General features: G+C 41.8%; 2 protein-coding genes across 2 annotated transcripts; one reads left to right on the forward strand and one right to left on the reverse strand.

The window, feature by feature from the left end:
• Window positions 1-98: 98 nt before the first annotated feature.
• tmem87b (transmembrane protein 87B) lies at window positions 99-7,228 on the forward strand. The gene is made up of 19 exons (XM_029175343.3): window positions 99-319; window positions 996-1,056; window positions 1,158-1,249; window positions 1,340-1,474; window positions 1,548-1,601; window positions 1,685-1,847; window positions 1,938-1,999; window positions 2,187-2,370; window positions 2,463-2,562; window positions 2,653-2,746; window positions 3,289-3,360; window positions 3,986-4,094; window positions 4,236-4,294; window positions 4,371-4,474; window positions 4,552-4,625; window positions 4,709-4,779; window positions 4,995-5,047; window positions 5,149-5,179; window positions 5,474-7,228. Exons 1-19 carry the CDS (start codon window positions 155-157, stop codon window positions 5,513-5,515), a joined length of 1,725 nt encoding a protein of 574 aa, XP_029031176.1. The 5' UTR covers window positions 99-154; the 3' UTR covers window positions 5,516-7,228.
• A 1,261-nt stretch (window positions 7,229-8,489) lies between these two features.
• LOC114870558 (fibulin-7) lies at window positions 8,490-16,456 on the reverse strand. Its single transcript, XM_029175376.3, has 8 exons — window positions 15,605-16,456; window positions 14,467-14,629; window positions 13,074-13,250; window positions 11,898-12,023; window positions 11,689-11,826; window positions 11,019-11,156; window positions 10,466-10,604; window positions 8,490-9,519 (listed from the first exon to the last, which is right to left on the reverse strand). The coding sequence occupies exons 1-8, from the start codon at window positions 15,680-15,682 to the stop codon at window positions 9,147-9,149; spliced, it is 1,332 nt and encodes a 443-aa protein (XP_029031209.1). The 5' UTR covers window positions 15,683-16,456; the 3' UTR covers window positions 8,490-9,146.
• Between the last annotated feature and the right edge of the window lie 77 nt (window positions 16,457-16,533).

A 16,533-nucleotide genomic window follows, 5' to 3' on the forward strand; every position in this document is an offset into this window, starting at 1 on the left:
TGGGAAACTGCGGGAATACAGGTTTCATAAAAAGACCCAAACCACGTGACACATCCTGGAAGCATACGGAAGTATGGCGCATGTTTTGAGTCGCTTTTTCGTTTCCGCCTACCGTTTGTCATGGTGCGTTCACGGCGCCTCCTGCAGGAAAACGATGAAGCGTTCGTCAATCATGGCTGCTGAAGGCAGGATGAGGACGTGGAGCTGTCCGAGCAGAGGAGCTCCCTTTCAGTGGCTGCTCACCTTTTTTATACTCAGTGACATAAGCGCGGTTGTTGCTGCTCCGGAGACGGGTCTCTTCGAAAGTACGGTTGTAAATGTGAGTACTTCACTGGCTGTAATTCATAGCACCAATTAGCTAACGTTAGCTGCGTTAGCATTGTTATGGTAGCTCGCTACCTGCTGGGACTGTTGTCCTTTAGTCGCGTTTGATTTCTAATTGTTCTCTTTAATGTAGTGTAATGTGAGTTAATTAGGAGCTAATCGCGACACGAAGGCTGATGTTGACATTGCTTAGCATCCGGCTAACTTGCTCCTCCAACTTAAAACAGCTGTTCAAATGGTCAAATTAGATATTAAGGCAGATTACCCAGAGTAACACACATGTATGTGTCTCCACCCAACACCATCTCTTTGTTAAAGTTTTAAGGTCAGTGTCCCAGTCTGAACTTGGTCGTTGCAGCCTGCAACACGTCTGTGTAATATACACGAAGACACGTGAAAGCTGATCTACAGTCAGATGCTCTTACAGTAGAGTTCCCCTCTTGTTCATTGGTTTGAATGTCCAGTTCCCAGACTGACCCAAGGAGAACTAGAAAACCGTGATCAATAATTAAAATATTGGGACTGAGTTGCTCCCTTGCCTCTGGGTTTAGTTACAAGTATTTAGTTTTGTGTTGAGTGCTGTGAGGCAGGTACACACTGACTGGTCTGTCACAGATAAATGATATTGTGATTATCACTGTTAATGATAAACCTTATGCACTTGCCTGCAGTCTTCAAGACCACTACTGTTAAAGAAATCCATGTATAAAGACACTGACATTCAGTTCAAAGGTAAGCTGCATCACTGATAACAAAAACAATTGGTGGTTCTTTTTTCTCTGTTGTGTTTATCGTCACTGTTTTCTTCATTTTCTTCTTCATTTTCTTTATAGTTGTGTCTTTCAACTGTCCTGAGGAGGTGAACTTTACAGTTCACTGGTATTTAAAGTATTCCCCCTGTCACAATGACTTCAACAATATTGAAGTGAGTGAAGAGGCTTGATGTAATATTATCAGATATCTGTCTGTGATTGGTTTCTGAGAGTGTCGGAACGGTGTCGACTGTCATCTGTAGGAAATGTATGAGGTAACGCCTCTGAGTCGTGGGACAAGCATGGATCCAAATCCTCTTGGACAAGGAGAGTACATCGAACACAAACACTGCCCCTTCAAATGTAGCAATAAACTACGCTCGCTTCAAATGCTCAAAGTAGGTCCACTAGCGTGCACACAATATATATTATCTGTTGTCTGAGTACATTGTAACATCCACTGTTTGACAGAAAGCGAAGGCAGACCCTCCAGTTAGTCTACCAGTCCAGAGTGAAGAGCACGTTGTGAGTAAAGATTAACAGAAACATATTAGACACATTTAACGTGCCGTGTCATACATGCTTTATTATTTTCTGTTATACTGCAGGATGAAAAGAGGATCACTGAAGAGTGCGACAACAATAGCACAAAGAACAGCAACCTAGAGATCAAGGACAACGTCATAGCCACCACATGGAGGGATGGTCCTTACCTTCTGGTTGTTAAGATTGAGTCCAGTAAACCACTGGTTGCTAACTGGAGTTTAACAGGTGAGCTTTTATTTGAATGAGTGCCACAGTTTGTCACTACGACATATTAGTTAAGCAACGTCGTCATGCTTTCATGTCCGCACTTTCCAGTTAATGTGGTGATGAAGGGCAACCATGGCTACATTTCCATCACAGAATGGCCTCTAATGATTGTAAGTAAACCAGTGTTCCTCCCAGGAACATGCTGATTCAGGTTAGGTTGTTACATATACATTAATTTGTGAGTGGCATTCTTTGTGGTAGGATTTGAACAGAGGCATCAGCTGAGTGTATACATTTGGAACTAGTCACTAGCTAGCTTGTGTGTTTACTCACGACCCCTTAACTGTGTGTTTGCAGTTCTACATGGTGATGTGTATAGTGTACATCCTGTACGCCCTGCTGTGGTTTCTCTGGGCAGCGTGCTATTGGAAGGATCTGTTGAGGATCCAGTTCTGGATAGGAGGAGTCATATTTCTGGGGATGGTGGAGATGGCTGTCTTCTGTGCTGAATATGAAAACACAAATGCAGTTGGATCTGCCTGTAAGTATCAGCAAATTATCTCAAAGTATTTTCATCCCTTTTTCATATGATATGTTTGATTTCTGGATACTAACTTTTAGTGTTGCTTTTAGCGCAAGGATTGTTGGTCTTTGCTGAGCTGGTCTCTGCCCTCAAAAGGACTTTGGCTAGACTGCTCGTCATCATTGTCAGCCTGGGTTATGGTATTGTGAAGTATGTAAACACGTCAAGTTGTGGAGAAGTACCTCAAATTATTACACGAGCATAATCAAGCAATCAGCCTTTTTCTTTACTGTGTTTAAGGCCTCGTCTGGGAACAGTGATGCACAGAGTTGTGGGTCTTGGAATCCTGTACTTTGCTTTCGCTAGCATTGAAGGTGTTCTGAGGATCACAGGGGTGAGCTGAAACCTTCGTTCTGAGATCAATGTGTATGTATGTACCCATCAGAAAAAAAGACAACCTGACAAGAAAATGAAATATTTTGATTCAGAGTAAAGTCCCATTTTATTAGTTAAACAGTTAGTGTTAGTTGACACAGCGCGTATGACCAGTCAATGATGAAATCTAAATTTGGTTCCCTTATGTATGTTTTCAAGTCAAACTGCCAATTTGTGTGTTTTCATGGTTCATTGGGGGACAAAAATCAAGGGTCGAGACAATGGCCCTTCTCTCATTACAGCAATTATTCTGGCTGTATTTGACTCCTCCGCCATCTGGTTCATATCCTTTCAGTGCATCAATACCAAATCATTATGCAAATATCTAACTACAAACAACTGTATGTGTTAAATAGCTGATGCCAAGGGATTCAGGTTAAGCTGGGTGATTTGTTATTCTTTTCAGCTTTAATGCTTCTGTGGTGTCACTCCCATCTGTGATTCTTCCACATTTTCCCCTCTTTCCTCTGTTCCCTGGTTCCTCTCCAACCCCCCCTCCAGGTGAAAGGCTCTGACTTGGCCCTGCTGGCCGACATTCCCCTGGCTCTGCTTGACTCCTCTTTGTGCTGGTGGATATCCTTTGGTTCACATAAAACCTCTCCCTGTGTCGTTCCCTTCTGATCCTTCACATAAACCCAAACTTCCCAAATGATAAGCAGTGAAGGAGCAGTTGCCTGCTGCCACAGGAACATGCAGTGAAAAGAGATGTAACCACACTGTTTGCAACATCCTGGTTTTCTGCATAGTGTATTGTTTCACAAATCTTCAGCTTGCCATAATTCATGACCAATTTAAGCAGAAATTGAGAAAAATTGCAGACAAATCACCCTTTCTTCTGACTAAACTTCAATCATTTAAAAAAAGTGTTCCTGTTGATTTAACTGCTTGTTAAATCCTCCATCCTCAGGTTCTTTTCTTGCAAAACTACTGAGCATGCCCCTCTACTGTCCTTCAAAGGTGGTCCAGGTTGTAGATAATGCATTATGAAAAAAATATTCATTTAAATGAATACACTACTTGCATCTGACACTTGCATTTGTCCAAATCTTTGCCTACAAAACAAATGTCCCTCAGTTATCTCAATGGCAAATATATTTTGTTAATTGTGTAAAATAAATTGGTAGCATTATATTTATGCTGTTAATATCCTAATGCTCTTTGCATGTGGTCTGTCACATTTACCTTAACTGGTATTAACATCTTTGTCAGTCTGGCACAAACCATAAAGACTCTAAAGCTGAGGAGGAACCCCGTCAAGTTATCGCTCTACAGGCACTTTACAAACACACTAATATTTGCAGTTATTGGTAAGTGATACAGTCCAGTAAGAGACTAAGCTGCTCTTAATGCCAGTAATCATTCTAGCCGTTTCTGTTCCCCGTATAAAGTTTAGTCAGTTGCATTTATATTAACATTAGTGTGTGTCAAATGTTGCCCTTTCCTCTCAGCTTCCATTATTTTCATGGGTTGGACAGCCAAGAACTTTCGACTAGCAAACTGCCAGTCTGTGAGTATCGTTTGACTGATTCATGTACAGAGGTTTGCGTTGAAAACTGATAAATGAAGCCTGTTTTTGTGTTAAGGACTGGATTGAGCTGTGGGTGGAAGACGCTTTCTGGAGGTTCTTGTTCACCGTCATTCTGCTTGTCATAATGTTTCTGTGGAGACCATCTGCAAACAACCAAAGGCAAGTATGACATCATCATCATCGTCGTCATTATCCACAAAATCTGGACACTTTCATGACTGAACACTAAATTTCAGGTATGCTTTTACACCTCTCATGGACGACTCTGACGATGAGGAGATTGAGGAGTTCATCGCCTCTGAGAACCTTGGTACGGTTACATTGTGGAAGAATGACAGTCTGTGAAATAGTAATCGTTTTGTTTTTAAATGTTTTTTTCTGCGTTTTGCTCAGGGGACGGGATAAAGTTGAGGGCAACTAAAGGTGACACGAATGGCACAGCAAAGCCTGTAGAAACAAACCCTGTAAGTACACAGCCACATTTATTATTATTATTATTATTATTATTATTATTATTATTATTATTATTATTATTATTATTATTATTATTATTATTATTACATGATTTAAACTGAATATCATTTATTTATTAAATATTAAGTGAAAAAATTAAAGGTAACTTTCCCAAAGTGTCCCATGTTTCAGTAGATGGCAGTATTTCTTTGTTTTGCTTGACCAGGATGAAGACCTGAAGTGGGTAGAGGATAATATTCCCAGCTCTCTTGCAGATGTGTAAGTGTTATGATGAATAGTTATGCAGTATATCAGTAAAGTATTTTTATGTGATGTGTGACTTTAACAATGTTTCTCCAATGTTTGGATTTTTACTGCAGAGCTTTACCAGTTCTTCTCGACTCAGATGAGGTACGAATTACAAAAAAGCCACACACATCATTTCCTAAGTCTAGATACACTGACGTGAAATGTGTCTTTCTTGCCTTTTTATATCATGTTAGGGGCAAATTTATGAATTATGTTGATGAAGACTTGAGGACTGATGTCAGACAGCAGTGATACTGTAGTACCACAATAGAACAGTGCTGGGTTTGGTCAAATGTACAAAAGCCCACACGTGACCCCGCCCAGCTGTAATGAGTGTGAGTGACTAATCTGGACAAAAATGCACTGTATAGTCCATCATTTCATATTATTTTCTAGGAAATCATGACGACCAAGTATGAGATGTCAAAGTTGGAGTGAGGCAAAACATTCCCAGCACTGAGCAGGCGCGGAGGGAAAACACAGCAGCTCCCCCTGACTCTGAAGCAGGGCTTCCTCCAGGACTTCGAGGGGTGGAGTGCCATTTTATTTTTCAGGGTATCCTTCCTAATGGCTGCTACTCCGTAGAATGGCGCAGGCTATAATTTACTCGACTTTTAAGTACAAAGGACTCTGCCAGAGGAGGCAAGACTTCACCCAGCAAGCGGGTTATTATTTCCCTGATATGATCAGTTTTCTTCCAAAGAGAGTGTTTAATATTCTAATAAGTGCTGTATTTATTTCTGTTATGTTTATGAAGGTTGAGTTCATCAAATATGAGAGTGATGGACTTGTGGAAGCCACCTTTCAGATATACTTTAAGTGTCTTTTTTAGGGTGTTTAGATGTTGTTGGTTGCTCGATTAAAATTAGATTTTTTAAATTTATGATGGGGGAAAAATGTCAGCAACCAAAATACACTTAGTTTAGAACTCATTTGTTTCAAAGAGAATAATTCTAAAATAAAGATCAGAGATCAGTCATGTACCAGGTTTCATTTAATTTCTTTTGAGTGTCTTTGTATTTGGCAACACTAAAATCATTAGTAAGTATGAAGTAAGTAATTTTTAAAAAAACTTTTGTTAAGTGTATTACGTTTTGTGTTGGAATTTAGTCTATGCTATGTATTTTGTTTTCTGGTTTTAGCATTACAATCTGAAGGAAGCAAGGACATTTAGAAATTTGTAATACTAGCAACTTTTAGTGGATTATTTGCTCTAATGCACTTTGGAGATCAAAGCTGTGCCTGCATGCACTTCCTGTATGAACCCAAATATGCATTACAGGTAACTGAGATACATATATGTGAAAGTGCCCAACACGCTCTGGGTTGAGGTGCATGGACGTATGTGAGAAGGCTGAAGGACAAACCGGTGACGTGAGTGTTTGTGGGTTTGTTGTACAGTATGTGTGGGCAGATTTTGTCTTCTGAAAAAAGGAGCAATATACAATATGTTAATAGAGAGTTTAATAATTTCATTCTTTGTGTTTTAAGTGTACTTATACTCGTGTGTTTACAATGTGTGCTCTAATTTTTTATGGTTTTTTTGTTTATGTTTGACCATAAACGACATTACTACTGTATTTATTAGCATCAACATTAACACAACAAACTGCAGCTTGTTTCTTTGCAGTGTTTGCTGTATCTGATGATGGCATCAATATGTTGGGTTCACAGACACCTAAATAATTGTTCTTTTAAAAAGTCTTCATATGTGTCTTTTTTTATGTTGACTGTTTTTATTTCTTCATGTGTTTGGTCTTGAGAAATGTAAAAGCAGTGCATGTATTTATTTCTGTCCACGCCTCCTATATTATGACACACCCGATAATTTAAGCGGTTAGCACAAGCACAAGCTAATCACCTGAATCACTATAATATCGCTTTTTCTTTTCTTTATAGGAGCATATGGAATAATTGTGCTTTTAATGGCAACCTGTCTGTGTTATATAAAACTGCAGACACCTGCAGTGGACCTTGAATATTTGTGCAGATGGGTTTTGGCTTTGGCTTTTTTCATAGGAAGACTGGCTGGATAATGTGACTCGACTTATTATTTTTATGGGTGTCATGAAGAATTGCCTCAGACTGTTAATACCAGCAGTTTTCTTCTCCCTGTGCTGACTGACACTGATTAAAGATGAATTGAATACAGAGGACGTTTGTTTTCTGGTGTATCATGGTTTGTAATCATGTGAGAATTAAAATACACACTTTATAAGCGTGGTGATTTTACAACTACAAATAGCAGATGCACAGTGAAGGGAGGGGATGATTATGATGAATAATAATGAAATGCAGAAAGATCTGTTTGAATGAAGTCCAGCTGCATATTCTGTATAAATAAACACAAACAATTTATCATTTAAACACACATTTTATGAACATTTGAAACTAAAATTGAAAATTTAAACATATTTCCTCAACATGCGCAGTACTTTAATATTATGTTGGACTAAAACATTTGTTTTTTTAATACCTAACTTTTAGAGTCTGTCTACGGACTATAAACGATCCCTGTCACCAGACAGAAGAACAGGACCACATTTGTTTTATATGTGGGCAACAGAATAAGCAAATGTAATTTAACCCCAGGAGAAACACTTTCAATTTCTCTTCCAGTGACCAATGCCTTTGTTCTTGAATAAGGTAAAGTTAAGATGTTGTTGCAGGATATCGTATATTGTGTAGCTTAGGATTTTACAACCCCTGGAATTTCAAGAATTTGTGATCTGCAGATTGTTTCCTCCTTCATTGCTCTAATAAAGGGGAACCGCAACAATAGATAAAGTAGAAAGACAAATGACGCAGAATTTAATATCATGAAATCAAAGCTTGCCACAAGTAAGAAAAAAACCACATAGGCACAGTTTACAGCTGGTCAGCGCCTCTCTGACAACCTGCTGTATGCATGTTTCCATTAGTTTGTCCAGCTCTGCTATAAATTTTGTGCAATGTGTCTAAACTTCCCTCTGTGCTGTGAGGACTGGCATAGCGACTAAATCAAAACTAGGCAGCCACTAAAACAGGCTGTCATTTTCAGCGTATGTGTTTCTCTCTCCTGGACACACACGGCTCTGGCTGCTTTTATTGCAGCGTAAACCCCTGCATGGGGACATGCAGTTAAGAGGACACATGTGGGGAACATTATTCTGTTCATTCAGTTACAAATGGACACATTGAGAAACGTTTTTTAAAGTTAACTTGCGTTGCCTGTGAGCTCCTACTACAGGCAATACAATACAATATTATGAAAGACACTTTCATCCTCTCTGACCTTTTGTCCGTTCATCCGGTGTTCATCTATTAACCGCAGGCTGGTGTGCATTTCACTCGTAACGGATGTAGAGAAAAAACAAACAGGACAGTTCAAAGCAGACTGTTCAGCATCAAGTCAGGTTGTTCAAACAAATACTGAAATGTTGAACTGACTTTATTTCAGTCATGTAGACAATTAAGCCTCCAGATGAATGTTTAGTGCACTGCAATCTTTGATTTAGAGCATAATGAGATATATCTGGGCAACGTGCAGAATACAAGTAAAAATATGCCTAAGTACTGTGCCGCATCTCCTTTTAAATAAAACTCCTTCGGTATAATGGACAGGACCTTGTAACTAGTAACAACAAGCAAATATACAGTATATGATGGGAGATAAACATGGTAACAACCAGGTATTTCCAATAAATTAGAGCCATGGGAGCACTGATGTCCTATAGTAAAGCAATGACAGTGTACCAGTCTCAGGACGACAACCTGAACTTCATACACTCTTCTACTTCTGTATGTTAAACATGAAAAGCAACAGGGATATTAAAAAACTCCTGTTTACCCCTCCCAGCCTGTTTATTACGTAGTGTCATGCATTTAGACTCAGTCATAGCACATTCCAACACTACATAAGAGGCATGTATGATAAACTTCTGTCATATAGAGTCCTAATTATATTCTAACTGCTTAATGTAAGTGTTTGGTCAAATGAACAATCTCTGGCCTGTTATTGGCTACTCAGATACATACATTTCTGACTGGGGATGTTCTTTCCACCTTGTCCCTCTTCGCAAGTCCGCTCTCAGAAGTTGTAAGGTGATACCATGACATGGACCCGCGCCACATGCTTGGCCTGAAAGGTGCGGTCGCTGTACTCAGACATGTCCACGTCAACGCTGGTCTCCTGTGGCCCGCGTAGCTGCTGGACCAGTATCAGCTCCCCGGTCTGCCTGTCCGAGCGCTGCATGACGAAGATGCCGCGCGAGTTTCCGCCCACGATGCCGAAGCGCAGGCTGTCCGGCCCGGTGCGCCCGGGGGCCGTGGCGGTCGCCATGCGGAAGAGTGTGGCGGGGGTCTTCAGGTTGGAGGGCAGCGACAGGTAGTGGAAGGACATGGTCTTAGGGGCCAGGTGGCAGGATCGGCTGTTCATGGGGCAGGGGTTTCTCTCACACTGACTGAAAAACACAAGCACAGGACATTTCCGGCTTTAATTCACTAGAACAGTAGATAATAATGGAATCCAGTCTGCACTAAATTCCACACAGTATTATTTTTCTTTCGTTATAAAGCAACAACAATGTAATTGCCAATCAGAAAAAGAACATTTTCCAATTATAAAAAACAACGCTCATTTTGCTTCCTGAGCTCTGTCTCACCATCTGCAATTTGTCTTAATTCGTTGCAGCTGTGAGTAGCTATTTCCTTTAAGCTCTGATTGTTGGCGATACCAAAAATCAGATGGATTCAATATGCACACTGACATCAGCAGATATGCCTGATTCAGTCCCTATATCATAAAGTCAACACCTGCTTAGTATTAGCATATAGGCTAGAAGTGGGACACAGCTAAGTCCATTAGCTGTTTTCGCCAAACTCTTCTGCTGGCAGCTGAGCAGGGTTTCACCACATTGATGGTTCAGTAGGAGCAGACAGAGTTTTGTTTCATGTTCTGAAATGAGGCAGCTTGCTAATCCATGGCAAACAGGGTGAGGTAAGTTAAAGTCTCCAGATATTTAGTCAGCACAAAAGACATTCAACATGGTTTTCAGGAACTACTTAACATTGTTTGGTGAAGTATGTCAGGAACTATTTGTGTCACTGTGATGTGGCAGTGACTTTATATTTTTATTGAAATAGGATCTGCAAACCTGGGGCCATCACTGTAATGATGGCACAGGTTATCTAAACAGCAGTGGGTACTTGAAATACCTCTGCACAGTAAAAGCTGGAAGGCACGACTGCTGCAAGTGGCAACAGAGACAAACCTGAAGACCGTGAAGGACAGCTGCTGGTTTTATCAGCAGCCTTTGATTTCATTTTAAAATCCTTCCTTTGATTTGCCACATCTAATCGCCCTGATCGGTTTCAAATATGGAACATGTTTAGGGAGTATCCACTTACAAAGGCGACGTCTTCACATAACTGACGTTGCCATGAGAGCGCGGACACTCTGGGTTGACACAATGAAAAGCTCCCCCTGTGTTGATACAAGTTGTCCCTTGACTGCAGTTGTGCTGTTGGCTTAGACACTCGTCCACATCTGGAAGACAAAACAGCAAAGGCATGTAAGAATTGAGAGCGGCGAGGGAGAGACTTGCCAGACCGACTCCCTGCTGCCTGGTTACCACAGTCCGAGCAGGGGGTTCTGTGCTGTGATTGTTTATTTGGTTTTTTCAGTTTAGTCTCCAATAAACGCCTCATGTCCCAAAGGTCCCTTCTGATGGGAAAGGGTGAGGTCATTTGTTCCACTGGCATGCGCTTTAAAGATTCGTGGGTACACACGGATGTGGTCGTGAGGTTAGGGGTTGACGTTCATCTGTACACAAGGTAAAAGCTCTACATGGGATTTTCTACTAAATCGCAGGTATTCCTCTCTGGACCTACATACCGAGCCACGCTGGCAGCCAGAGCCTGGTGAATGAGCCTTTGTCCTCTGTTCATTCTTGTCACTCACCCTCGCAGCTCCGCCCATCATGCAGCAGCTTGTACCCGCTGGGGCAGGAGCAGTGGTACGAGCCGGGGACGTTCACACACTCGTGGACGCACAGCTTCCCTCCCTGGTCCAGGCGGTACACTTCACACTCGTTCACATCTGTCAAAAACAGAGATGTGGGGAAAATAAAAGTTGGTTGTGATGTATATGAAATGATATACTTCTCAGTTCACGAAAGCGTCCCTGAAACCAAGGTTGCTTCTCTCAGCTTGTCGTCAGTATTTAGAACCTCAGTTTTGCAAATTTAGAGAAACTGCAAGAAAAATCGCATTTTAAAAATGTCACTTAACCAATACATCTTAAAAGCTACTGAACTGTGACCCAAATGGATGCTAATGAGCTTGTGACCTCTTGAGAGGATTATTTTGTTTGTCACAGACTGGCTCCGCAGATTACGCTGATTTGTTACCATCATAATAAAAAGCAAGTAAAAATGTCAGATATTCACAAATCTTTTAGCAGCAAAGTCCTTAAAACATCTGCTGTCTGCTCTCCAGAGAGAAGCCTGAGCAGATGCCCCAGCTTGACAAACTGCTCTGCAGCCGGACCTGCTTCCCTGTGAGGAGGAAAAAGGAAAAAAGGGCAAATTTCCCCACAGGGATAAATTAAGTAACACGCAATTACAGCTCACCCTGACAGATGCTGTTGTCAGAAGTGCCACTCATGTGGAAGCCTGCGTCACAGCTGCAGTGCTGGGCCTGGTTCACTTGGGCACAGCGAGGTGTCCGACTGAACGCTGGGTCGTTCATCACGCTCCACTCGGGTGGTGCTGTGTTAGGGAGATGAAATCAGTAGAGCTGTGCAAGCGTTAAGCTGGGAACTGACCTTGGGGGTGCCAACCTGTCTGGGTTTGGTGCTGGCAGTGAGAGCCACTCCAGTTCTGAGGGCAGGTGCACTTGTACTGGTTGACACCTTCCGTACACGTGCCTCCGTTCTGGCAGGGATTACTTGCACACTCGCTTATATCTGTGGGTGTAAAGCAGACGTTCCACTAGGGTCAACTTGTCATTTTAGTTTGGCTTCTCTGATGGAGCAGCTTTTATTCTGCTTTTCATCTACTAAAACTTAGAGTTCCATATTTTCCTCTTCTACATAAAATAATTTGCGTCAAATGAATTCTTCCTTCTCTAACATCCGTGTCCCTTTCATTTATCCATCAATGTTATGTGTACTGGCATAAAAACTCCTAATTATTGCGTTGTGTGTTACGTCAGAATTTCCGTCCTGTGATTTGTATTTATGCAGTCAGCGTTTATAGCGGTGCAGATGTTCAAATTATTAAGTAGTGCTGGTTCTTTGAGGCCACAGAAAACTGGACGATAACCAATCCCTTTAATGTTTATTTTGCTTCTCCAGGGGCCACCACAGGACCATAACATGAAAAGTCCCACTTCACTCGGCTTTATACTCTGTTTTTAAACTCTTCCTAACTTTAACAGATTCACACTCTGTCAGCATGATTAAATTTAGACCTCTTATACTGGGCTGAAAATGTACAAAGGTAATACTGTGCACAGCCAGACCTTCTCCTGTTGTTTTAGCCACGAATGTCCAACTGAGTGTTCAACTGAAGGTGCTCTCAATAGCATGCTCAGCATAGTTCTGTGCTATCAGACCATGGACCTAACCTCGTCCAGCGGGACCGCACTCAAAGAACCAGGGGAATTGGAGTAGAGGGGATTTATCTAACAGTGACCCAGGCACTGCTGTATAAATACCTCGGAGGGAAGGCACCCCACAGTGGAATGCAGTACAGGTGTTTTTGTGGGTTCAGAGACTTTTAATGCAGTTTTAACGAGAGCTTTATTCAGAATGCTGAGGAGCTACTGCAACTACTTGAAAGAAAGACTCCTTTCTTTACCACATTGCTGAGTCAAGGTCATCCTGAAAGGGGTTAGATGGGGATTTTTGCCCAACAACATTCCTCCAAATTATGCATAGGCGGTTGTGAAGTTCTTCTCTATTGGATTTTGTTACTTCCAAGTCAAGAATCTGTACATTCCCAAGGAGACTCACCTTTACAGGTGGCACTGACACCAGTCCAGGTGCCATTGTCCTGGCAAACACGCGAGGCAGAGCCAACTAGCTGGTGGCCCAGGGAGCAAGTGAAATGGACCTCATGTCCAACAAAATATTTTGAGCCAAACTTGGTTCCGTGAGCGGGGGCTTCCAGGGCGGGGCAGGTGGTTGGAGCTGTGGGGGATAGACAGAGAGTATGAGAGGAAGGCTGGCCACATGTGGAATAAGCTTCCCAACATCCTCTGGCATTTTCTGCCTGGGGAGATACACGTGTCATTGGGCGGCTGAAAGCCTTCATGGGAAAAGACGCTTCAAACGCCTCATTTACAGCCAAAGGGCAGAGGTTCGGGCCATTTTTTATGAGACAGCATTGTACCTGGAGCCAAATGCAATATGTTACATGCTCTATGAAGCTGAATACTTGTACTGTTTAATATATAACTACATAGCACTGTGCAGGGATTGCATGCATTGCATCTCTCTGCTTTTATGAGACGTTTATATGTCCTTTAACAATTGCAAAATTAGTTCCTATGCTTCCAAGCTCCAATGAAAACTGTACAGTGAAACTTACTTTCTTACTTAGCCAGACCTCAATCACATCCAACTAATATTTGAGGGGTTTTGTGCCATTGTGTTCTTTTCTGACTACTCTCTGTTGCCAGATGTTTTTTAGACCAACATGAGTTTCATAATAAACGTCAGGTAAAGTGTGCACAATAAATGATATACATATTATAAGAAAATGTAGCAAAAAAATGACATTTTAATATGCAAAGGCCTGAGCATATAAAGGCAGTGGTGCAGTCTGTGTCTTCATTTCCATGAGTCTTATTGCTGCTAATGTATATGTAAAATATCAGCTTCTTCCTGCCCTGCCAAGTGTTCTCCACAGAGTTATGGACTGCACTGGTCCATCACTAACAAATTGGCCTCGGTGTCTGCTGCCAAACAACACAATTCCAGAAATCCGCTTCCTCTGTCAAGTACCCAGCTCTGTAACTGAGATGGCCCTGTGCTGCTGGATGAATCTATAATTCCATACAACACGAAGCCCTTTCCGGCTGGCTATTGTCACAGGACGATGAAAGAACAGTTAGAAGATCAGCTTCAACTGGGTCTTCCTAAGGATTTATGCATTTCATTTTCATATATTAAACTGAGCCACTAAAATCGGGTTTAACGTTGCTCTTTACCAGATACAGTGAGACAGTGTTAAATGATTGACTTGCTAAACCCATCATATCATTTGATAAATATGAACTGTGATCCAGTGGATCACGTCGTTTCATTAAGTCAGGGTGTCTGCTGCCAAAATGGTCACTCTGATGATGATTATTTTCATGACAAGTTGGGTGGTAGGGTGTGCTGCTCCCAGTTCATTACTCACCATCTGACTGGTCTGCCTGAGGTAACTTTGACACAGAGTTCTGAAGCGTTGCCAGTTTGGACTTCATGATCCTGAGGCCCTCTGTGAATCGCATCTCTTGGCCTTTCAGAAACTTCTCCATTTGACGAAGCACGCTGACCACCTGGTGCTTATCCATGCATGTCTGCAAACAAAGCAGCAGCACTATGAGCACAATTAAATGTTAAAAAGAGCAGAGCAGAGCACTTTAAAAGCCAATGACTTTGCAACAATAGTAACTATTACATCAGCATAATAGGTGTGTACTGTAACTAAAATCAATTTCATCTTATTGGTGGTTGATGTACAAGAGTTATCAATAACAGTTAAACAGGTTTAACAACACATAATACAGCAACCCGCCATCTTTTCTTTGGAATTCACTGTACTTTATTTGATGTACGCAATGGGATATTCTAGTCCCATTATCCTCTCCTTTTCTGTCTACCAACACCCCAGTAGCAGACACAGCTGGACAAAAGCTGTCTGGCAGGCGTCAGTGGGACCTAAGTCCAGAATGCTGTTCCTCTGTATATTTTGCACAGTGGTAGGAAAGCACATGCTCAGTGGATAACCCTGAATGGACAGACTCAACATGGGTGCCACTAACGGTTACTTGAGTGAGAAGGCCTGTCAAGCCACTGCAGAGTTCTTTGGACAATGTGTCTCTAATCCTTTCAGGAAAGTTTATTAATCACATGCTCATTGGAACAATTTCTCTGAGCAGCATACTTCAAATTCCTGCAGCGCCGTTTTGGAGGACTTTGTATAGTAACTTAAAACACATTACAAATACTCACAAACACAGGATGTAACCAGTGTTCTGCTCTTTTATGTGTGCGCCAGGCAAAAAAGGAAATGCCTTTGGCTGACAAGACATAAGAGGACTTACATCCAGATGCTGAAAGGGGTTTATTTCAAAAAGGGTCTTGTTAAATTATCTAGTAGACAGACATTCACAAATTTAAAAAAAGTAATCAGAAGAGGTTAAGCCTAAAATTGTTTTAAAAACAAAGCAGTTTTTAGGATGAGACATTGCTTCATTCATAAATGAGGAAGCAATGTGAACAGGTTCTGAGATTAGGGGGCACAGAGATTGACAGGCGTGAAGGAAAGTTACCTGAACGGCGGCATGGCCACTCTGGACAACTGTCAAACAAAGCAGGAGCAAACATCTGCGTCCAAAGAGCAGCATCATCTCTGACTGTCCAGTGTCCCAGATCCAATATGTCCAAGAGTTTCCTTCTATATGGCTTCGATAAAAGGTTCTCTCTGGCAAAACACGGCCCTCGGTCGACACGTTTGGAGGATGCTCATCAGGTGCGTGAGACAGGGATGCGGTCCCGTCTCTGAGTCTGCACTCGGGGAGAGTTCAGCCTCTGAGCTCCGCACGCCTCTAAAGTGAATCCCTCCCACTGGGATACCTTAACTCCCAAACGAGCCATACTCGCTCGATTGTCTGTTACTAACAAGGCGAAATTAACTCGGTGTATATTCGGAAACACACACTAATGTACGTACATGCTAATCATCTGTTATCTTTATAATTAGCAAGTAGCATCTTAGCTCACTCTTAAGGCTACTGTCTTGTACGCTAGAAGCAAAAATAACTACATGCTACTTAGAGTACTTTTACTTTTATCTCACACTATTATGTATTGTATTGCGTTGCTACAGTACAAACAAATTTAGATGTTACTTTCTACTTCGTTTTGTTTGGTCGGGGCTACATCTGGTGGTCAGTGACGGGACAGCACGGCCCCGTCAAACCGTGCGCACTCTTTGCTCGTGCGCGGGTGTGCGTGCGCGCGACACAGACCGTGTGTTTAAATGCGAAAATGCAAAAATACCGAGTTTCCAGTAAAGTCGTGAAACTGTTGTGTTTACCGCGTATGTCTTTAAATCTCCATAAACTCGGGTCGTTATAACTGCGTAATGCGCGTAGTCATGAGTTACAACACCGACAAAGGGCAAAACTGAACGTCATACACCCTTCATTGTTGCACATTTTGAAAATTATTGACATGGCTTGGAACCAATCAGAATCTC

The sequence above is a fragment of the Betta splendens genome, chromosome 15 (genome assembly GCF_900634795.4).
Source record: "Betta splendens chromosome 15, fBetSpl5.4, whole genome shotgun sequence".
Lineage (NCBI taxonomy): Eukaryota > Metazoa > Chordata > Actinopteri > Anabantiformes > Osphronemidae > Betta > Betta splendens.

Coding starts and splice junctions, on each gene's coding strand:
- tmem87b (XM_029175343.3), top strand. CDS start 155: ATGAAGCGTTCGTCAATCATGGCTGCTGAAGGCAGGATGAGGACGTGG. Junction 1,475..1,547: donor GCTCGCTTCAAATGCTCAAA/GTAGGTCCACTA, acceptor ACTGTTTGACAG/AAAGCGAAGGCAGACCCTCC. Junction 4,626..4,708: donor CATCGCCTCTGAGAACCTTG/GTACGGTTACAT, acceptor CGTTTTGCTCAG/GGGACGGGATAAAGTTGAGG.
- LOC114870558 (XM_029175376.3), bottom strand. CDS start 15,682: ATGATGCTGCTCTTTGGACGCAGATGTTTGCTCCTGCTTTGTTTGACA. Junction 14,630..15,604: donor GTGGCCATGCCGCCGTTCAG/GTAACTTTCCTT, acceptor CTTTGTTTGCAG/ACATGCATGGATAAGCACCA. Junction 13,251..14,466: donor TCAGGCAGACCAGTCAGATG/GTGAGTAATGAA, acceptor TATCCCCCACAG/CTCCAACCACCTGCCCCGCC.